This window comes from Notamacropus eugenii, chromosome 3 (assembly GCF_028372415.1).
Source record: "Notamacropus eugenii isolate mMacEug1 chromosome 3, mMacEug1.pri_v2, whole genome shotgun sequence".
Classification (NCBI taxonomy): Eukaryota; Metazoa; Chordata; class Mammalia; order Diprotodontia; family Macropodidae; genus Notamacropus; species Notamacropus eugenii.
This window is the reverse complement of record NC_092874.1, coordinates 216,432,881-216,457,218: the sequence shown is the minus strand read 5'-3', so window position 1 is coordinate 216,457,218 and position 24,338 is coordinate 216,432,881. Positions and strand designations below refer to the sequence as shown.

Sequence of the window (24,338 nt, the reverse complement as noted above, 5' to 3'; positions counted from 1 at the left end):
CTTAGATTCACATCATAATCCAAAATTAACAAAATAAACTTAACTATTAATTTCTAATTTCAATCAGATTTCAATTAGGTAACTAACATTACATAATTACATAGCTCCTCTATACTTTAATCATAAAAGTGACTAGCAAAATCAAAAAAATTCTGAAAAAAAACTCAAAATAGTAGACATAAAAAAAATTTTTTTGGTCCATATCTGTAATGTCACTAATATAAAGAATTACAGGTAAGGAAATTTCTTTTAGCATTGAAAAACATAATTTGCAACTCAGAACCTTAGAGATGCCTGAGGAACACTGATAGATTGACTTTGTCTAGGGTCCTACATATAGTACATGTGTTAACAATAGGACCCTGAAAAGACAAGCTGACTTTCTTACCCACTAAGCTAAGCTGCTTAAAAAATGATATGCAAATCTAATTTTACAGACTGCATAGTTTAAAATGTTTTAGTAGACTATTTAAATGTAGCTTATAGATTCTTATGCAAGCAATCTAGCGTCATCCTGAATCAGGAGCCATGAGACCTCAGTTTTAGTTCTGGGTCTGTATCTAAGTAGCAATTCATTTAATTTTATTTTCCTCATTTATAAAAGAAACAGGGACTTAACTGTGAGGTCTAAAAATCTGTGATCTTTTTATAATGCCAAAAATAGTTAGGTATAGCCTTAAGAGAAAAGTCTGTTTCAATTTTGTCACTGAGTACTTCACATCTGTCTGCTTAACTAATTTTTAGGGGCATTACATAATTTCAAATGTCAGGCACATTCCTGAAGATATATATTGTGTGGATATGAAGACACGCAATTTGCAGTTTAGTCTGACATCCCGAAATAACAATGACCAATGTAAGTTCTCCAATTACCTGTTATAATACATATTTAATATTTTATACAATTTTGTGCTTAAGAAGCAACAGTGGTTCAGAGATCCACTAATGAATTTGTGATCTGATTTCCTTTTTTTGTATAGCCAATTTTCTAAAGTGTAGATAGTATATCTAAGCCAAAAATAAAAAGCATGATGGATTGAGTGCTACAAGAAATAATAAGAGGTTAGCTCATCTATTTTTCTAACTCTATGACTACAATTAAAATATCCCATAAAAAGAAACGTATAAGGTATGTAAAAATTCCACAGAGGCTTTTGAAAATAGCAGTGCACTTTTGGACCTTAAAATTGTAAGTGAGGTGTTTCTTCCCAAACCTCTCCTAGTTCTTATTCTGCCTTTAATAAGCAGAAAACAGCAGCATCAATTCAATACAATTTCCACATATTTGAAAATTCCATGTTGTCCCTTTTCTAAACTGAGTAACTATTTAAGTTATATCACAAGCTAATTTCTTTAGCATTTCCTTCTAAGGCCTATGTTCTAACCTTTCAAAAATGTTCACTGCCGTTTCCTACTTTTAAACACATTTAACATTCAAATGAGGAAGAAACCTGGAATTGATATTATTTAAATTATAATAGTTCAATGAATACAAACCTCTATATCGACTGCAAAATACTTACGATCTGTAGCAATTTTTTCAGTTCCATCTAAAGGATTAATAATTCCTGGAACAAGTTCACCAAAAGACAGATGATCTATTCTATGGGAAAAATTGTAGGCTAAAAGACAAAAACAATACAAAACCCATAATATTGTAAAACATAATTTTCCAGAAACAATTTTAAAATTCTATTTTGTCTTTTTTGGGGGAGGCAATTGGGGTTAAGTGACGTGCCCCAGGTCACACAGCTAGCTAAGTGTCTGAATTCAGATTTGAACTTGGGTTTTCCTGCCTCTAAGACTGGTGGCTCTATCCACTGCACCACCTAGCTGTCCCCAATTTCAATTATTTTGCCCTAAATATAAACTCTAAAAATCTATATGCTCAAAAATAGTTTTATTTAATACATATGCTTAAACATTTTCAGAAAATCTAAAAGAAATGTATAAAAATTTCCTACAAATTGTTGTAAATCAAGGTTTCAATATTCTACTACAAAAGAACGCTACACTTAACTCTCGTATCTACATGTCTATCTATCCCTTGAGTTCAATTTAAGAAAACAACATATTTCAGAGACAAATAACTTAAAACTATTGTTATAACTGTGATGGTATTCTTTACACAATCAAAAAGTAAAACGTCTCAAACCTACTTCCCCCACAAAAAAAAAAAAAAAAAAGATCAAACTAAATTTCAAATGAAAGTCTTCAGAAATTTTAGCATTATATATTCTTTGTTTTCAATCTAGTGGTTTTAGTTTTATGCAATAGCCATTACATAAATTATTTTAATTGAAATATATATTTAAAATATAGTATGCATATTACAGATTATATATATTTTGCTATGTTAGAAGTAACTGAATGAACCTGAAACTTAACTAACATTAGAATGAAAAGGAAGATTAGTGCATATATATATAAGATGACATTTACAGAGGTTTTTGTTGGCTAAAACATATTCTGAATTGCGTCAACAAAACAGAAACAAAAAGTAATGGATTGGTAATCAGTCCTTGGGAAAAATCCAGACTGGAAGAATAAATGCAAAGTTATATATTTAGGGAAATTGTGAATCCACAAAATACTAATTCTTCTTCTCTCTTTTTGATCTCAAATGGTTTAACCCATCCAATGATTCATCTAAATTACTTCCTTTCAATTTCTTATCTTGCATTAGTACCAAAAACAAAAATCACAATTTCTTTTAACGACCCTAACAAATAAGGGAGAAAATATCATAAATAGCTTACACTCATGGCTGACAAGTGCTGCCAGGTGTGCATGACCTCGGGGATGTGGAATTGCCCTATGAGGATGAAAAAACAATGATTTTAATGAAAAACAGAAATTGGATTTTCTCTTGAACTAACTGCTGTATTTTTTTTCTTAATGTACAATAAAGAGTGCCACAAGCTTTAAAATTAGGTTTGACAACTCCCTAGGTACATAAATCCACTCCTCTCAAATATGTTCTTCATCTAACTACCCTTATCTTATTGATATAACTTTATTCATTCCTCTACTTTGAATTTCCTCAAATCCTCAGCATAACTGTTCTTCCTTCTCTTGGATCAAACATTTGAGGATTTTACTATACCTGGAATTATTTCTTTAAATGATTAGAGATATTTTCCTGTAAGTGAAATCGCTATTGCAATGAAATGCTGAAAAGTCACAGCATAAAACATCACTAAGTGATGAAATCAAATTCAGCAAAAGTTTTCTTTTTTTTGAAAACAGGAATTACTTCAACTTTAACTGTTTGCTTTACTACCCAGAGTTCTGAACTGAGATGAAGAGAAGTACATAAAAAAAAGATTAAAAAAATCCAAAAGCAAATTCATAAGGCACAGAATTAAAATAGAATAAAAATACATCTTTTTTAAAACACAAAACTTAATTAGCTTTATTTCTCCTCATCACAACATGTCTGCATTGAGCTTCAAAGTAACCAAGTAAAATCAAAATCACCAAAAGACGAAACAGAAGTCAGAAGTCCAGATCTATTTGTCTTTATTTTGTGAAAATGTTACAGCCATTTTTGTTGGTCTGTAAAAGAATCATCATTAGGGTTAAAAATGAGTTTTTATAAATCAAAAACCAAACCAAAAAAACCCCAAAAAACAAAACATTCTACCTTTTGCAAAGGGAAATTAGCAGTAACATTCTCACTGAAGATTGTAAATTACATTTTTTTCATAAAAAGTACATACTATTCCACATGTTCCACCAAAAGCAGTGGTGTAAGTTCTAAGTTTTTAAAATATAGATTTGTATAAAAATCCCCAACTGGGACAGCTTGTGATAGGAAGTACTTTCCCTCTTCTCAAAGTACTTATCCTACCAGAAGGACTGCAGAGAATTCCACCTCTTCCTCCTCAAACTACTGGGAGCATGTCTTTTTTAAAAGTTAAAACAAAAATTTGTAAACCTGTCCTAAAACATTATAGTTAATTATTATCTTCCAATAATATGTTTTGTGAAAAGCAAACGCTGATTACCAGGGAAGTTAAAAAAAAAAATCAGATTAATTCTATACTTTGAACCAAAGTATATGAGTTTCCTATTTTTTGTCTAATCATATTTAAAAATATTTCATTCAAGTAACAGTTGCTCATAGGGGTCATTGCAGCATTAAATATGAAGAAAATTAAATGTCATATTTAACATTACATGATCCTATGAGTACTTACTAAGGTAAAATCCAAAGTAAATGATTAGCTCTTAACTTACTCATTCACTTTACAAATATATAGTTAAGACTAATTTATATTACTTAAATTAGCTAAAAATTCCATGAAACTGGGGGGGAAAGCTTAAAAGAATTTTAAATAATCACAATTTATGGTGTGAACACTAGTTCAGTAGTACTAGTAGAACCCAACACTAGTTCTCCAAATAAAATGTTTAAATGTCAAGAGATGTCTTTTAGGTCTGTCATCTTACTTTAAAACACTTTAAAAAATTTTTAAATTCTGGCCTAATTTATCTGAAGTCCCAGAGAACATTAAATTCAATAGTTAGAGTGAGATGCCATTATAACATTAGGCAGGGCTCACACCAATCCAGCACCATTACCACCCCGTTACTGTCAAAGATCATCTACCTAGTCCAACCTAAAACCAAAACAAGAATCTTCTCTAAAACTTCCACAGCAGATGAGCACCCAGCTTTTGCTTAAAGACCTCTAGTGAGGGGGAACCAACTACCTCTTTCGGTAACTCATTCCACTTATAATTCTGATTGTTAGGCAGTTTTTTCTAACAACAAACAAGCCTATATATGTTTCTTTTCAGCTTTCATGTCTTGGTCCTGGCTTTGCCCTATCATATTCCCCCTAAGTCTTCTCCAAGTTAAACATCTATATTTACTTCAATCAATCCATATATGGCATGAACTCAAGGTTCTTCATCCTGTTAAAAGTATCCATGTACTTACTTACTAAAATGTGGCCCCCAGGTTTGATCTAACCAGGACAGAGGTACAATGGTACTCCCTGCCTTCCTAGTAGAGAGTACATGAATGTCTTAATGACAAGCTTAACTCAATTTTGAAATACCAGGCTCCCTGAGATAACTTAACATCCTCTAACCTGACTATTAAAAGAAAAAAAGGTTAAACGTTTGCATTCTTTTTACTCACAATCCTAAACTCTGAATTTTGACCAAATCTTGCAAGTAAAAAGCACATATTAATATATCTTAATAATAATAATAATATATTAATTAAAATACACATATTAAGAAAAGCTCTGTTAATCAAGCATACAAATGTATGGTCAATTTAATATATGATTTAACTTATATCCAAGTCCCCATTTTTATGTAAAGTATTTTCAATAAGCGAAAAGAACATACTTGCCCACAGTTATGTGAAAATTCCCTGCTACTTTATTGACATATAGATGACCATGAATTCTGCATGCATCTGGAGGTTGTAATGAATTATCTTCCCTGTTAGAACAAGATATGGTAAGACTGCTTAAAGCACATCCATCACAGGAAATGACTGCATAAATGGGTAAGGTATGTGGGAGAATGGTCATAAATTTTAGGAAGATCCTAAATTTCCAAAAAATAAAAATAAAAAACAAAACTGCTTAGAAAAAACCTAAACTGTTAGCATTTATCAATCAGAACCTTAAGAAAAAGGAAAAGATAATTTAAATTGACAATTCCATAGCACTTTAAAATTTGCAAAATTAATTTATTACTTCATTTGAGCTACACAATACTGTGAGGAAAGTGCTACAGGTATTACTATTTCCATTTTATGGATGAGGAAACCGAAGTTTAAAGAGGTTGCAATATGTCCATGGTTACAAAGCTATTTACTATCAAGGGTAGGATTTGAGCCAAAGCCATAGAACATTACAAATGCTACACAGAACATTACAAATGCTACATAAAACAGAGAACATTACTATAAGAAAAGTTAATCTGAAGTTCTACAGTTTTTTATAGCTAACCAAAAAGCTTAGCTACTACTTAGAAATTATGTGTAATTAGGTCAATAAAAAAGATGACATGCAGTCTTTCCCTTTACTTCCAGTACTTTATAGAAAACTACCTTTTCAAATGAGAATTAGAAGAAAACACAGATCTAGCACAAAATGCAGTTATCAGCACACCAAATCATTTAGCAAAGTATTTGTATTAGGTAGAATACCAGGACTGGAGTCAGGAAGACCTAAATTCAAATCTGGCCTCAGAAACAAGCTGCATCACCCTGGCCAAGTCACTTAACCCTGACTGCTCAGTTTCCTCATTTGTAAAATGATCTGGAGAAGGAAATGGCAAACTACTTCAGTAACTTTGCCAAGAAAACCTCAAATGGGGTCACACAGAGTTGGACACAACTGAAACGACTGAAAATCTGTATGATTATACACTTCTACAAAATTATGAGATATTTTAAATCAGTAAAAGAAGTAAAAACTAACTCAGTAACTAGGAAATTCACACTAGGGGAACAACATGCACCCAGAAAGATCTTCACCCTCCTATAACTTAACAAATAAATCCTTTGCAATTGCCTAAGAGAAGTAGGCACTGAGCAATTTTGTCTGGGGACACTCAGAGAGTGGGTGAAATGGGATCTAGATCCAGATATTCCTGACTCCAAACACAGCACTCTACCCCTGGATCACATTGCTTATATACTGCACCTCTGTACCCGTAACCATAAATTAGTATATCACCACAGGAAGGCCTCTAGTGTGTTAAAAAAAAACACCTGATAGATCACACCTCCATTTATGTACCTGACCATACTATGCTATTACAGCAAAACCCTCAAAGGCCCCTGAGGTGTATGAGCGTTTGGAATCAGAGAAACCTAAATTCAACTCCCAGCTCAACGATTCACTGACACAACAGTGCCCTTGGTGAGTAAGTCATTTACACTTCTGGGCCTCAGATTCATTCCTCCTGTTTAAGATGAGGGATTAGGACGAGGATTCTCCACAATTCTATAACTATCTCCCTATGAAATCCAAAATATTTTGTAGACTTACTTATTTAGTCCAAGCAAAAAAAATTCTTGAAATAATTCAGGACAATTATATAACAAATAATGCTTCTATTTTGTTTTAAAATCTTACAAACAGAGAATTTTATTCAAGAATTTTATAGATTGCTCCCCCATCACAAAAATAAAAAAAGTAAATAAAACTACACCATATTTGTAAAATTATAATGAGAAAATGGGTTTGCAAAATTCTTGGTCAATGCTAAACATTCCCATCAGTTCAAAACTAAACAATGTCATCATAATACAAAATTATTTTCATTTCTATAGCCTTAGTTACACATGAAAGAAAACTGAAAACAATATTCACTCCCTTTACTAAAACTCTCTAACAATAAATTCATGAAAATGGAAAATAAGATATAATGAATAGTCATCTCACCTTGGGGGTAGTGCTGTTGAGGCACTTTTAAAAGCACTTTTGAATATCACGTCTTGTAGTGAATGTTCCTCTTGCAACCTACTCTGAATTGTCTGTAACATTCTAAAAGTAACAACAAAAAAAAAATTAGAAAGTTAATAAGGTATAAAAACATAAGCAAAATTCTACTTGAATACTTCAGAGATCATCTGTGACCTCACCAAGATGCACAAACTGCAATCCCGCTAAAAAATTTCATTATCTGTGATGATGGCACCAAGTGATAGGCCTCTCAGACACTCAAATTTATCCAGGTTCATCTTAGATAAAAGATGTATCATATATAATTATGTCAATTTTTTAAACCTGGATATTGTATTCCATTGACATAGCAGCTAGTCATGAAGATCAGAGCTTGAATCCTGCCTCAGGCACTTTACTAGTTGTATGACCCTGGGCAAGTCTTTTACCTCTCTCAAGTCTCTGTTTTCTCTTCTGTAAAACAGGAATAATAATACCATGTACTTCACAGGGTTTTTTGTGAGGATTAAATTAAAACATAGGTGAAGTGTTGTGCAAACCTTAAAGTGCTATAAATTATTATTATTATTATTATTGTTACCATTAAGAACCCATGGTCATTTTAATAGGACAGCATAGCAACAAAGGAGGACTTTATAGGAGGAACCAAAAATATAATCTTCATTAAATCTGTTCATAAAGTAACAGCTGGCATGCACAGCAAAACTGTACATCAATCTCTGAAACTATTTTGAAAAAGACACCATGTCTTCATTTATTTTCTTGAAAAAAACAGAAAGTAAGGTGTGACAGATTGGTGGTAGCAGTCACTTGAAAATACAAATGTAGGAATCCTGAAGTTCACTATGCTAAAGGGGAAATACTCCCCAAGTTTTGCAATTCTGTCAATGCAGGATCCAAAGATAGCCAAGAAAGGGAACAGCAGACAATGAAGTTGGTGAAGGCAGTTACCACCCCAGTCCTGGTCACCATGCCATTAAAAAGCATCTCACATGCACAAAGTTGACAACTATTTTATAACAAAAATATTTAAAAGGAACAAAATGCTACTGTATATTTAGGTTAAAGTCCAAGATCCAGGATTCTAGAAAACAAAAGTGACAATTTTTTGGTTCAGTTGTTCCAGTCATGTCTTACTCTTCATGACCACATTTGGGGACATTCCTAGCAAAGACACTGGAGTAATTTTCCATTTCCTTCTCCAGCTCATTTTACAGATGAGGAAACTGAGGCAAACAGAGTTAAGTGTCTTGCCCAGGCTCACACAGCTACTAAGTATCTGAGGCAAGATTTGAACACAGGAAGATACGTCCTCCCGAACCCACACTCTATCCACTCCGCCCCCCACCTGCCCTATTTCAAAAATACACAATAGATTTTGTAGCACAAAGCATAGAAGCTGCATCAAAAAGACTACTTTTAACAAGACTATGCACAGAGGCTCCCATGTTGAGATAACTTAAGGTATGTCAATATTAACATTCCTATTTCTTTATGAGGCATGTGAATTTAAGCCATCTTTGATACAGTAACCAAGGTAAGAATGGAATATTCCTGCACTTCTGAAAAGGTCAAGTTTACTTTAGGAATACCTATACATCTTTTATGTCTATTCCACCCCTATTTCCTATAATTTTGTACCTTTGGGTATCCATTAGTAACCCAATTTTTGCCTAACTCCACAAGTATTTCTTTTAAAAACAAGCCTGGATAATTTTATTCTTTAAAAAGGTAAATATAAAATCCTTTAAAAAAATTGCAAAAATAAATTTGAATCTTCCATACCTCTCATTTCTTCACCCTAGAACATGCAATAATATTTTTTCCAGGTGTTCAAGCAGGTAAGAATGAGATTGAAAAAAATAAAAATATAAACCAGCCAGTTTTTCACCAGATGTTTGCAGTCATGGCAAAGCAAGTGTATTTAAAATGAGATAAATTATTTTTATATTTTATAATTATTTCAGCCTATACTAAAACTTTAGAAATAAGAAAAGGCCTAGAAAAAAACTCTAAAAACTGGCAGTTCTTTCATAGAGTTGTAAAGAGAGATTAAGGCATTTGAACATTATGGAAAAATAAGATAGCAGTATAAAAAAATCAGTATATTTTATTTTGGCATCTCTCACATAGACATGAATATGTTCAGGTGTTTTTATTAACAACCAAGAAGATGCCTTGAGATGTTGCTGTTCATTCCAGAAGTACTTTGGAATTTCCGCTCCAAGTATATAGTCCCTCCCCCTTGCCAGAATTTTCTAAAAAGCTGGACCAAATTTGGGATCTGACCTAAGGGTCTTCATCCTAGCTTTAGGGTATCTGAAAACTTCTTAAAGAAAGATCTCCACCTCCAGACTGCTCTTGGCATTAAGCAGAAGTCAAGTAAAAAACTACCTGGTTATCTTATTTGATGACATCAACATGATGCCAAATCTACCTCCAGAATACTAAAAGGTATCTTGCTAACATGCTAGACTTATAATTAAAGAATAAGTTTGAATGCTAGCTCTGCGGCTTGGAAATTTGGGTTATTAGAAAAGTCACTTAACTGCTCCGGACCTAGTTTCCTCATGTGTAAAAATAACAGGGCTTGGTCTCTTTCTAGCTCCAAATATATGTGCCTACAATGTTATGTGCAAACTGTGTTCAGATAGAATATATAAGGTATGATGTAAAAGATCTGTCATTCTTAAAACAAAGGGAGGTGGGGAGAAATTTCCACTTTCTCTTGTGAATTCCGAATATCAGGCAATTTCAGCTGAACCAGAAATACCAATTTCCAAATACTTCAAGCTAATCTAGAATACACTCAGTCTTTTGATGGCCTTCTACTCCTAGCTTTAAAAGGGCTAATCAACACCCAATGAGCTTTAATTGCATTAAAATGCTGGAGTATAAAATTTCTACAGAGTTAAAAAAGTTAGGAATGAGGAAACTTGAAATCACAAGTAACATTCTATAACAAACATAACCTCTTATACAAAAGACTGGTGGTAGGAAGTTTATAATAAACAAAATAATAATAATAATACCCTTACAAGTCAATCAAGAGGAATAATACTTTAATTACTTATTACCTCTGCCACTCTCTTTGTTGGGGTGAGAGATCAAATATTACCTGTAATAAAGGAAAATAATCAACAGCAAAGTCAAAATCTTTGGTTTTCACAAAAGAAAAATTATTATGGATAGATAAAATGCTTTTTAAAAAGTTTTATTTATACCTTTTGTTTTTATATTAGTCATTCCCAGACAAATCCCCCTCATTCACTGCTCTTTTAAATAAATAAACAAATAAATAAACAAGTGAACGCACGAATAGAAATGAATGCACCTTCCTCTTGAGCCTGTTGTGAAGATCAAATGAGATAATGCTCATAAAGCATGTTGTAAACCTTGAAAGTGTCATATGAAAAGACAGTATAATACAGCGGAATACACTGGTTCTAGAGTCAAAGGACCAGAATTTGACTTCTCTCTAGCTTGCTATTTGTGTGGGCAAAGCACTTAACCTTCCTGGGCCTCCCTTTCCTCATCTGTAATGCCCCTTTTGCAAAATGAGAGAACTGAATTAGATAAACTCTGAGGCCCCTTCCAACTGCAACTCTATGGTCATATGATCAAAAGAGTCAGTATCTTTTTTGGGAGGGGAGTGGGGAGCAGTAGGAAAGATAAGGAGGGAACTGAGATTGGCAATAATTTGCTGAAAGTCACAGAGAATCCACTTGTCATTTCTAGTTCTACCAAATCAGGCTCTCACCTCAATCCACTAGTCTAAATCTGCTTCTCTTTGTTTTGAATAAAAATTTACATTAATAAAGTAAATGACATACTGCTTTTTGGGAAATAAAACTAAATGAAACTACAATATTAATCAAAAGGGTGTTTTACATGGATTAAAATAATATAAAACACTGTTAATCTTCAGAAAAACAAAAATACATCAGAATTTTTGCTTAAGTACAAAAGTCAAAAGTACTAAAGTGAGGTTAAAGTTTTATTGGAAAGGAAGAGAAGAGTGTGGTCTGGCCTTGCATCTCACCAGTGTAAAAAGTATAGAAACTTAAGTACAGGACCATAATTCTCAGATTTATAAATCAGCAAGGTTACTTTTCTCCATCAATTCAAAGTAAAAACGATGGTCACTTGAGGAACAAAAGAAAACACATTTTCAAGAGGATCTTATTGTTTATGGACATAATTTAATTGTCTGAAAGTGCTTATCAGATGTAACATAATGTGTCAATTCCACATTACATACTCCATTTTACCAACCTATTTTCCTAAGCTTATCTTCCACTACTGCTCTACATCACTTCCCACAAAAGACTAATCTACTTAATATTATCTATATACAAGCATTTCATTTCTATACTTTTTGATAACTTCCCTATGAGGAATGATTATCTGCATTTTTCTTTTCCATAGTCACAGAGTATCTATCCCTTCAAGACTCAGAAAAAGTCCTCCAAAAAGTCTATCAGATCACTTCAGGACATATTTGTACCACCCAGTCAGCATCTAATCATATACTGGCTAGTAATGTTTCTCGTATGTAACCTTGTGTTGTCTAACTACTGTGGAAGCATACCGAAGTCACCATCCTTACCTTTTAGAAATACTAATTAAAGTATTTTCTAATTATTTTAGTCTGAAGCCTTTAAAACTAATCTTAAAGAGAAACTCTTCTCAGTCTTTTTCCTAACTATAAATTCCCAAACTGTTCCCCCTCTTAGATCAGCCCAGGAAGGACTCCTTCCTTGGAAGTAATTAAAGTAGTAAACAGTCAAGTAAGAAGACAATGGACCTTTGATTGATCTGATCTACCTAAGAGTAGTAGCTGCTTTCCCAGTGTCCTGAAGTAATGATCCACCTAAGAGAAGTCTGAAAAGTCTCTAACTCCTTCTGGTTCCCTGTGATCAGCTTGGAGAAAGGGGGTGGGAGGGAGGAGGAATAAGAGGGAATTGGAGGGAAAGAGAGGTCTTGAGGAAAAGGTCACAGAGGGGCTGAGTGTTTTTGGTTTTTGGGGGGGCTTTTTTGGAAAATTATTTCCCAAGGGCATCCCAAAAGATTAAACGACTACTATTCTGTTTGATGAAGCAAAATGTTAGGTTTTATCATACTGTAATACTTCCTCATCATAATCTTATAAAGGGACTTCAAGATGATTTATGTGGAAAGATGTCCGTCCAAGTGTAGAAAGGAGTTCAGCCAGTTATTTTTCTAAGTCAGAAAAATGCTTCCATTACATGATAAATTAACAAATATTTCTGGTAAACTTGGGACTATACCACAGGCTACTGTATTAATACTTTTTCTTTGATAAGAGCAACTGCCTCTTATCCCATAGTATCTATTTGAAACATTCTTTGCTCTAAGCAAAAATGTCCATCTCCATCACCACAATTTCCACAGATGATTCAGCCTCCTAATTTGCTAAGAAGATTGGAACTGACATGGCATCCCATAGCAACTTCATGTCAATCTTCAAAACTTCTGACCATCAACCTCAACTTTTCTCTGTTCACAGAAGAGGAGTTATCTCCTACTCACTAAGATTAATCCCTCTAGCTACACCCTTGATCCTATTCCTTCTTCCTTCTTCTAAGACCTTATTCCAAATAATTATTCCTTTCAGTCTCTCTGTCTCCACTGACTCCTTCCCATCTATACCTATAAACATGGTCAGATTTCCCCACTTATAAAAATGCCTGCCATTGCCCTTTTTGACTCCCCACTGAGTTACTGTCCCAGGTCTCTTCTATCCTTCACTGCTAAATTTTAAAGTTACCCATTCCCAATGTCTCTGAATGTTCACTATCTTTCTCTCCTCAATTCTCTACATCAGTCTAAACTCCTCTTCTAAAGACTAAAAGTTTTCTAAATGGTACACCCAATGACCTTTCAGTTTTCATCAGCTTTAAACTCTCTAATAATTCCTTCATTGTTTCCTTATCCTTTTCCCAAACTCTTAAGGAGGGTGAGAATTTTTCAGAGGTCTGTCTTGGGCCTTTCCTTCATTTATCTCTATCCTCTCCCACCTGGCTATCTCATTCCCTAACACAGTTTCAAACACTATACTTCTTTGCTGATAAGCCTCTGAACTCCACATCTACATCACCAACATCCAGCGGTTCCACCAGTAATTCAAACATAAGTTACTAAAAGGTTTGCTGTTGTTCAGTCATTTTTCACTTATGTTTGACTCTTCATAACCCCATTTGGGATTTTCTTAGCAAAGATACTGGAGTGGTTTGGTATTTCCTTCTCTAACTCATTTTGCAAATGAAGAGAACTGAGGCGAACAGGGTTAAGTAACTTACCCAGGATCACACAGCTACTAAGTGTCCAAGGCTGGATTTGAACTCAGGTCCTCCTGATTTCAGCTCTACATAGCAGTATCCACTGCGCCACCTAGATGCCCCTACTAAAAACTGACCTCTTACAAAGCCAGAGTCTCTCAGAGCTACCAGAGGCTCAATAGTAAGAGATCAAAAGCCTACAAGGATCACCCCTCACCCTGAGGCCTATCCTAAGTGAAAGATGGAAAAGAATAGGAAAAGACTTGAGATAGGAACACATATTAGAAGGCTACTGCAATAATTCAGGAGAAAGATGATCAGGGTCTGAACTCTGCTGGTAGCTGCATGAGTTGAGAAAAAAAGTTCTATGAAAAAGATGCTGTAGAGGTAGAAACTACAAGACTTGGTAACTAATCTGAATATGGGGAGTGAGGGAGAGTGAGGAATCAAGGATGTGACCTGGATAAAGGGAAGGATGGTGGAGCCTGTAACAGTAATGGGGAAGTTCAGAGAGGGGTGAAACCCTGTAATTCCTTTATCGAATCATAGCCACCTATGTTTCAATCTCTCCCTCTGACTTCTCACTCCCTAAACTTATTGCCTAAGCCAAATTCTTCAACCATACCACCCCTAAGTACTCTGTCAGTCATCACCTCTGCTCTGACTCCACTGTTTCCAACAGAAAAAACTCTGTTCCTAAACTCAACCCTACAATTAGTTCAAGTCACACTGTTTTCTACTTTCAAAATCCTTACTCCCTTTGGACATGGCTTGCTAAATTATGCAACCCGGGATTACTTCCACTATCCACATTCTCTGTTCCTAGTCACATGTCAAGGAACAACATGAAAGAAGTCACAGTTGACTGGGTACAGTACAATTTAACATTTTGGAAGAAGTCACTCACAGATGACTCGGTCCACTATAAATTTATATTTTCTAACTTCAACTGAGAGGATGGGCAATTAGGAAGTGTTATGAAGTTTGAGTAAAGAAGAGAAATTTTGGAACAGCATTTGTGGGATGTAGTATAGAAAATTAATTAGGAAAGAATAAAAATCTCCTTCCTAAAGGGAGACCCAACTGATGTATACAGGATAAACTGGAGATAATCTCAGGGGGAAGGCACTAAGAAAGGCTTTTTTTGCAGAAGATGGAGTAAGAAATATGAAGGAAGCAAGTGAAGCCAGTGGGCAAAGATGAGGAGGGAAGAGAATTTCAGGCACAAGGGACAACTCATAAAAATAGACAGTTGGGAGACAAAGTATCTTGTCTGAGGTCAGTGTCAAAGGATCACACAGCATATGGAGGGAAATTAGACATGTAAAGATAGGAAGAGGGTTTTAAAAACCAAACAGAGTTTTACATTTAATCCTGAAGGTAATGGGTAGTCATTAGAATAAATTAAATAAGGGTGTAACATGGTCCTGTAGGAAGATGCCTTTGATAGCAAAGTAGAAGATGGTTTGGAGTGGGGAAGGCTTTAAGAGGTTACTGTGATAGTCCAGGTTAGAGATGATGAGGGCCTGCACCAGGGTGGCAGCAGTGTCAGAGAAAAGAAGGAAGTATATAGAGGAAATATCATGAAGGTAAAATCAATAAGATTTGGAAAGTGATGAAATGAGAGGATGAGCAATTAGAGAGAGTGAAAAGTTGAAGATGACACCTAGGTTGACTATGAGTGACTGAGAAGATAGTGAAAATTCTCAATTATAGAAAAGTTAGGAAGAAGGGAGGGTTTGTGGAGGAAATATGAATTCAATTCCAGACATGCTGCATTTATGTTGTCCTTGGACAGTTAGATCAAAATATCCAACAGGGAGATAGAGATGTCAGATTGGAAATCAGGAGAGAAGTTAGGGCTAGATAAAGTTGAGAATCATCTGCATAGAGAAGACAACTGATTTCAATGGAACGCATGAGATCACTGAGAGATATTATAAAAGGTAAAGAGAAAAAGGCCCAAGACAGAACCCTGGGAACACATACAATTATTGAGTACAACAATCTTCATCTGAAGATCCAGAAAAGGAGAATGAGAAGAAATATAATCAAACAGTGTAATGAAAACTTGAGAGAAGACAGTATCAAAAAGACATGGATGACTGACAAACGCTGCAGAGATGTCAATAAGGATTAAGACTGAGAAAAGATTTGACAGTTAAGAGATCACTGGTGATTTTGGAAAGAGTAGTTTCAGTTGAATGAAGAGGTTAGAAGTCAGACAACACAGAATTAAGGCCTTTACAAAGAGTTTAGCCTTCAAAGGTGGGCATGGGGCTGAGTTGGAAGGTCAATCTATCCAGCATTCCACCTTTGTGCTGTATGCCAGTCACTGTGGTAAGCGCTAGGGATACAAGAAGAGGCAAAAGACAATCCAAGGTATCTGTGGGCTGACAACACATAGCACAGTCACCTGCATGTAGATGCGCTTAATAAATATTCATTCAATGAATGAATCTAATGAGGGAGACAATATGCAAATAAATATCCACAAAGCAAGCTATATACAAGGCAGTTGACAGAGGGAAGGCACTGGAATCAAGAGGGGTTGGGGAAGGTTTCCTGTAAAAAGTGGAATTGTAGCTGAGACTTAAAGAAAGCCAGAGAAGTCAGTAGTCAGAGTGGAGGAGCAAGAGATTTTCAGGCATGGGAGACAGCCAGAGCGAATGAATGCCCAGAGTTGAGAGATGGAGGATCTTGTTTGTGGAAATGGCAGGAGGTCAGTGTCACCTGTTGAAAGAACACTTGATGGGGACTAAGGTGGGAGAAAACTAGAAAGGGCAGAAGGGGCCAGTTTATGACCTGGCATTTTGTGTTGGACTCTGGCAGCAATAGGAAACCACTGGAGTTTATTGAATAAGGACAGCGGTGATACGATCAGACTTATGCTTTAGAAAAATCATTTTAGAGGCTGAATGGAAGATGGATTGAAGCAGATAGGAATGCCCTAACCACCTCTAGAAGACTATTGTTAATCGTCCTGGGTGTGAGAGTCTGCACCAGGGGAATGACAGTGTCAGAGAAGAGAAGGGCACATGTGGGAGAGATGGTGTAAAGGTGAAACTGACAGGCCTTGGCAACAGCTTGTGTATGGGGTTCAGACATAGTAAGAAGTCCAGGCTGACTCTTAGGTCATGAGCCTGAGGGATTGGGAGGGTGGTATTGTCTTCTGTGGTCTTAGGGGAGGTATGTGATGGGGAGGGTCTAGGGGGAAAGATAATGAGTTCAGCTTTGAATATTTTGAGTTTCCTATGTCTAGTGGACATATGAGTTTGATATGTCTGAAAGGTCCTTGAAGATACGAGACTAGAGATTAGCAGAAAGGTTGGGGCAGAAAAGGAAGAGTAGGGAATCACCATTGACACTACACACCTATATGAAACCTCACAAGGGATTATGAACTGGTTTCAAGCCCAAATAGCATCCTTGGAAGAGCTAAAGAAGGATTTTAAAAGCCAAATTAGAGAAATAGAAGAAAAACTGACCAGTGATTTTAAAAATACAATCAAGTCCTTAAAAAGTCAAATTGGCCAAATGGATAAGAAGGTACAAAACCTAACTGGAGAAAATTACTCCTTAAAAGGAACAATTAGACACATGGAAAAGGAGGTACAAAAGTCAACTGAAGAGAACAATTCATTACAAATCAGAATTGGGCAAGCAGAAGGTAATGACCCTATGAGGCATCAAGAAGCAGTCAAACAAAATCTAAAGAATGAAAAAATGGAAAAAAACATAAAAGTATCTCATTAGCAAAACAACTGAGCTACAAAGCAGATCCAGGAAGGGGCAGAACCAAGATGGCAGAGTAGAAGCACAGACCTGTAAAAGCTCTCCCCCAGAGACCATAAAATACCTGTAAAAAATGACTCTAAACAAATTCTAGAGCAGCAAAAGCCACAAAACAACAGACTGAAAGAGATTTCCAGCCCAATACAGCCTGGAAGGCTGACAGGAAAGGCCTATCGCGCTGGGCTTAGAGCAGGGTGCAGCCCAGTGTGGGCCCCACAGTGCGACAGGGACAGGACTGCAGCAGGTCTCAGGGGGCAGAATTCTGGGCAGCAGCTGCAGTTCCCACACTGCTCAACCCACAAACACCAAAGACAGTTTCAAAGGTCAGTGAGAAAGTTCTTTCACCTGGGTAAAAAGAGAACATGCAATGGCCCCGCCTGCAGCAGCAACTGCAGTGGCAGGCCAGCATCCATTTTTGGAGCCCTCTGCCTAAAGACCCTGAGGGAAATGAGCAGTTGATCTGGATCTCAGCCCTGAGTGGCAGCCCTGGGGTAAGGAGCAGTGCTGCTGTGGTGGAGCTGGAGGTGGTTGTGGAGAGGGAACCCTACTCACAGATCCTGGGCAGAAAAGTTTTTGGTTGCTCACAGAGCAGTGCACAGGCACTCCTCTCCCTTGATTGTGCCACCTTGGAGTAACTGAGAACTTACAGGTCCCTAGGGTATACCTTCCTCTTGACAAAGGACTCAAAAGTAACTGGCTAGAAAAAAAGCACAAAAAAGGGAGAAAAAAAAGACTACAGAAGGTTATTTTCTTGGTGAACAGGTATTTTCTTCCATCCTTTCAGATGAGGAAGAACAATGCTTACCATTAGAGGAAGACATAAAAGTGAAGGCTTCTGCATCCAAAACCTCCAAAATAAATATGCAATGGTCTCAGGCCATTGAAGAGCTCAAAAAGGATTTTGAAAATCAAGAAGAGAGGTGGAGGAAAAACTGGGAAGAGAAATAGAGAGATGCAAGAAAATCATGAAAAACGAATTAACAGCTTGCTAAAGGAGACCCAAAAAAATGCTGAAGAAATAACACCCTTAAAAATAGACTAACTCAAACGGCAAGAGTCCAAAAAGCCAATGAGGAGAAGAATGTTTTAAAAAGTAGAAAGCAGATCCAGTAGAGAAAATCTAAGAATTATTGGTCTACCGGCAAGCCATGATGAAAACAGGAGCCTAAACAATATCGTCCCAGAAATCATCAAGGAACACTGCCCAAAGGTCCTAGATCCAGAGGGCAAAATAGTCATCAAAAGAATCCGCTATCACTTCCCTAAAGAGATCCGAAACTGAAAACACCAAGCAATGTTGTTGATAAATTCCAGAATTATCAGGTCAAGGAGAAAATACTGCCAGCAGCCAGAAACTATTTAAATATCAAGGGACTTTAGTCAGCATCCAACAGGACCTTGCAGATTCTACATGCAAAGATCAGAGGGATTGGAATAAGATACTGCATAAGGTAAAGGAGGCTGGACTACAAGCAAGGATCAGTTACCAAGCAAAGTAGAACATAATCTTTTAGGCATGGAGATAGACATTCAATGAAATAAAGGATTTCCAGACCTTCCTTAGGAAAAGGCCAGAGCTCATTAGAAAATTTAATTCTCAAATACAAGACTCAAGAGAAGTATAAAAAGATAAACAGGAAGAGAAAGAAAAAGAAAACCTGTTATTTAATATGGGCAAACTATTTACATCCCTATATGGGCATTACCTCCCTCTAAATGAGTACCTGAAAAGGCCAGCCTAAAAAGGCCAAGGTCGCCCATTGAATCCTAGGCCATCTCCAGTCATCCTGATGCACTGATGAATATTTGGTCACTGGATTCAGATGGCTCAGGACATGAAAGTGAGCTTGGTGACGTTGCACAGCCCTCCCTCCCTCAAAACAAAGTCAAGGATAAGTCATGTCATCATTTCTCTGATGTCATGGTCTTCTTGGAAAACAAAGGACTAACATAGACAGACAGCCTTCAAAGCGTGGAGAGATATAAAAAAACAGTTAGCAGAGATAGAAGGTCAAGAGATTTCAGAAAAATCTGGAAAGACTTACATGAACTGAAGCTGAATGAAGTGAGCAGAACCAGGAGAACATTGTACAAAGTAACAGCAAAACTGTGCAATGTTCAGCTATGATTGACTTAGAACTCTTTTCAGCAACACAATGATCCAAGACAATTTCAAAAGACTCATAATAGAAAATGCTATCCATATCCACAGAAAGAAATGATGAGAGTCTGAATGCAGATCAAAGTATACTATTTTCACTTCGTTTTTTTCATGGTTTTTTTCCTGTTGGTTCTGTTTCTTCTTTTACAACATGACTAATGTGGAAATTCATGATTGCACATGTATAACCTATATCAGACTGCTTGCTATCTTGGGGAGTAAGGGAGGGAGAAAAAATTTGGAACTCAAAATAATCTTACTAAAAAATTAAATTTGAAATTGTCTTTACATGTAATTTGTAAAAATATTATATTAAAATTTTTAAAAATCAGAACTTGCTGTCTTTTCCCTAAAACATTCCTATTTATGTGGAAGACGAATGACACCATCCTTCTATTCTCCCAGCTTCACAACTTCAGATACACAACTTCCTCAAGCTCCTTCATTCTACTCATTCCCAGAGTTGCCAAATCCTGCCACAACAGGTTTAGTACCTAACCCTTTCTCATTACTCCCACAGACACTACATTACTTCAAGTGCTCATCCCCACGACAACTGTAATAGCCTCCTAATTGGTCTCTCAACCTCAAATCTCTTGTATTCCAACCATTCTCCAAAGAACTAACAAAATGATTCTTCTTAAACTCAGGTGTGACCAGGTGATTCCCTAAGTCAAAAAAGTCCAGCGGTTCCTGATTGGCCAGAGAATAAAATGTAAATTCTTGTTTGGCTTTTGACACTCTTCACAACCTTACTCCAAACTAACATTCTAGCCTCATTATGCATTATTCCTCTTCTTTTATTTTACAGTCCAGATAAACTGGACTTGATGCTGTTCCTCACATATAAGATACTCCATCTCCTGTTTCCTTGCCTTTACAGAGGCTATCTCCACAGCTAGGAATGTATATCCTCCTCCCCTCTATCTCTTAGAATCCCCAGTTTTCTTCAAGATTTACCTCAACTGCTAGCTTTTCTTTCCCAGAGCTCTCAGATCCAAGTGCCTTCCTGTTTAAGGTTACCGTTCTTCTACTCTGAATGTATATTTTATATGCCTATTTGTATACATGTCATCTCAATAATTAGAATCTAAGCTTCTGGGGCAGCAGGGACTGTTTTCATTTTTTCTGGGTATCATTAGTGCTTAGCCCAGACAGAATAAATACATAATAAATGTTTACTGACTGACTGATCTTATATATACTTAGATACAGTTAGATGTTATCTTCCCATATAGAAAATAAGCTCTAGATATAAGGGACTGTTGCTTTTGTCTTTGTACCCTCAAGACCTACCTATCAAAATGCCAGGCACATATTAATAAATGCCTTAAAAATGCTTGATGACATATATCATTCTCACTAAACTTGCTCTTCCTTCTGCTTTCAATGTCTTGGGGTTATCTTTAACTTTTTGTCTCATCTCACATTCAGTTACTCTGATTAGACAGCATTCTTCTGATGCTCCTTCCTTCAGTCCCATGTCCCCTGATGCAGTATCCTGGTCAAAAGGCATAAAAAGTCCAATCTATGTGAAGTCTGAACCTCTCAGATTTGGTGAGTGCCTGAGACCAGGCAAGATGCCAAATACATTTTCTATTGGAGATAAGGGAGACTGTGTTAAGAGAAGCTAAATGCCACTGTATCTTTGTTACCTATTCTTGCCCTGTGAGGGCAAAGTAAACCCTCTTTCGTTAAATGTTCAATGACTCACAAGTGCCTTATTTCGTCCCATCACTGAACCTGAGCTAATGGGGTCCTGATGTTGCTAAAATCTGTTAATTCCACCTCTATAATCTTTATTACCTTTCTCACATTCATTGCTTACTCTTTAATTCCAATGTCACCACTCCAGCACAGGACCTCATTACCAAGTGATTCAATACTAGTCTTAGAGCCTTCTAACACAACCCTGCCCTCAATTCTCTGCCATCCATAGTCAATTCTTCATGTTATCGACAGAATATCTCTCATAAACAATTGTTGTGACATCTACCCATTATACAAGCATATCTAATATCTCCCTAACTCACTCCCAAATTCAATTTCCTCTTCCTGTCATTCAAGGTCTTCTATAATCTGGCACTGTTATACTCTTCAAGCCTTATTTCATATTACCTTTCTCCAAATTTGTGCTTGAGTCAAACTGTTCTACACTGTTGAAAGCAATACAAACTTAAAGGCAATCATGGATTAATTTTCAAAAGTGATGACAAAGACAACACCAATGCCAATTCAGGAAAAACATTTCACTTAGTACAACAAAATGTGACCATAAAGACTCTCTTCTATCAGGGAATTTCCCATGCCTAACAGCAATTGTGTCAGTTGAATCATATAAGAATCTTTGATTGAGCCAAGGGCTATAATTAGAGAGCCAATTTTTAAATACTTCCTGATCATCAATTAGCAAAGTACAAAATAGGGAGATATAAGTTTGACAAAGATGCTAACCACTCTCACTCTTATCAAATGATAAAATATTTCTAAGGGCACTTAGCACAGTGTCTGGCACATAGTAAGTGCTACATAAATGTTTATTCCCTTCCCCCTTTCCTTCATGGCTGATACACTGGTACAAAATCCAAATAGGAAAACAATTTTCCTATAATACATAAGTTCATCTTTGTAAACAACATCATACTGATTCTATAGAGCCACAGAATGCAACAGGGCTTTCTCTATGACATTCATATGGCCAGTCAGTCAACAAGCATTTATTAAATGATTAATATGTGCAAAGTATTATGCTAAATTCTAGAGTACAAAGAAAGGCAAAAAACAGTCCCTGCCTCAAGAAGCTTATACTCTAATAAAAAAAACACAAAATGTAAGGAACTAGATGCATATTTCACATATACAGAACTAGATAGAAGAAAATCTGAAAGGGGAAGGCATTAATAACTGGGAGAACCAGAAAAGGTTTCCTCTAGAAACTGAGTTTTAAGCAAAGTCTTAAGGGAAGTCAGTCACTAAAACAGAGGTGAATTAAGCAGAGCACTGCAGACCTGGGGGACAACTAGCATAAAGGAACAAAACTGGGAGATGTAGAGTGTCAGATTCAAGAAAGTAGGCTGGTTCACAGAATATATGAACAAAAATATTTTAAGAATAGAAAGGTGGGAAGGTGCCAATTTGTGAAGACTTTTAAATGCTAAATGCAAGTGTTTATATTTTATCCTAGAGATAAGAGAGTCACTTGAGTTCACTGAGCATAGGGGTGATAATGTCAGACTTACTCTTTAGAAAAAATATCTTCATAATTGAGTAGAGAATAGATTGGAACAAGGAATCCAAGGGAGAGGTAATGAGGGTAGCTAGGTGAAGCAGCAGCCCTGGAGTCGGAAAGATCTGAGTTCAAATTTGGCCTCAGATACTTACTAGTTGTGTGACCCTGGACAGGTCACTTAACCCTGTTTGCCTCAGTTCCTCAACTGTAAAATCACTTGGAGAAGGAAATAGCAAACCACTTCAGTATCTTTGCCAATGAAAACCCCAACTGGGGTAACAGAGAGTCAGGCATGACAGAAATGACTCAACAACACCAGGGGCCGAAACCAATAATGTGATTCCATAAACAACAAAATCTGGCAACGAACTAGATATGTGGGATGAGAGAATATAAAGGTAATTTAAATGGGAAGATCTTTCCATTCATTCATAGGCCCATGTGACCTGCTTAAATCATATGGAAGTCTAAGTCACATGTGGTGGGAGGAGCTTGCTGAATGAGTAGAATAGGAAGGGACGAGCAGAACCAAGAAGAAGTGAGAACAGTTAGGGTAGAGAGAGAGAAGACACAAGCAAGCAGACAGATAGGTTCCCAAGTGTGTGTTTGCTGGAAGAGCCTAGGGAGAGGGTGAAAGTAGGGGGAGGGAGGCTTGAGAATGACTACGTTCCCTTCAGTGCTAAAGTATATTGACTTCTTGGTTACTATGATGGATCTGAGTTTCTGGTTTGGGGATTTGACTTTATGGTGTCTGAATAAATGTTTTTCTTCTGCCTTCTATAGGGAGACTCTGTTATATTTTGCGACACAGAATTACGCTGGCATATTCATAATCGTGACCAGTGCTGTGAATATTGCCTTGACAATACAGACAGTGAGGAATTACAAATGACACTGTATTTCAGAGGTTGAGTGACTGGGAGAACAGCAGTATAAGTTCAGAAGGAAGCAGAAGTTTTGGGGTTTGGGTTTTTTTGGGGGGTGGTTTAACCAGTTCTATTCTAAACATGTTGGTTTTAAGACCTCTGTGGGATATCCAATTAGATATGCACACAATGCACTTAGATGTGTAATGAAAGCTCAAGACAGATCAGGGTTGGATATATAGGTGTAGAAGTCACTTGCATAGAGATGATACTGAGAACCAGGAGAGCAGTTTCACAAAAACCTAAAGTGAAAAAAGTATCCAGGAAGACAAGGTGATCAACAATGTCAAATGCTGAAGGGAGAACAAAAAGGAATAAGTCTGAGAAAAGGCCATTAGGTTTTGAAAATTAAGAGATAACTGCTAAGTGTGGAGAGTTAAATTTCATTTGAATGATGAGGTCAGAAGCCAGAATGCAGGTTTCAAAGAGAGGAAAGGAAAGTATAGAAGTTCTAAAGTTTGGCCATGAAAAGGAAGACAGATGA

The 24,338-nt window shown here is 36.3% G+C and overlaps 1 protein-coding gene across 7 annotated transcripts in view; it reads right to left on the bottom strand.

Annotated features, from left to right (window-relative positions):
* The window catches only part of ERGIC2 (ERGIC and golgi 2), a 74,025-nt gene that overhangs the window by 13,175 nt on the left and 36,512 nt on the right, over positions 1-24,338 (bottom strand). For all 7 annotated transcript variants that reach the window (XM_072654430.1, XM_072654423.1, XM_072654429.1 and 4 more), the window contains 5 exons: positions 10,519-10,559; positions 7,421-7,522; positions 5,367-5,462; positions 2,760-2,815; positions 1,524-1,622 (listed from right to left, as the gene is read on the bottom strand). In XM_072654430.1, the coding sequence (XP_072510531.1) occupies positions 1,524-1,622; positions 2,760-2,815; positions 5,367-5,462; positions 7,421-7,522; positions 10,519-10,559 (394 nt within the window). The remainder of the gene's footprint in view (positions 1-1,523; positions 1,623-2,759; positions 2,816-5,366; positions 5,463-7,420; positions 7,523-10,518; positions 10,560-24,338) is intronic.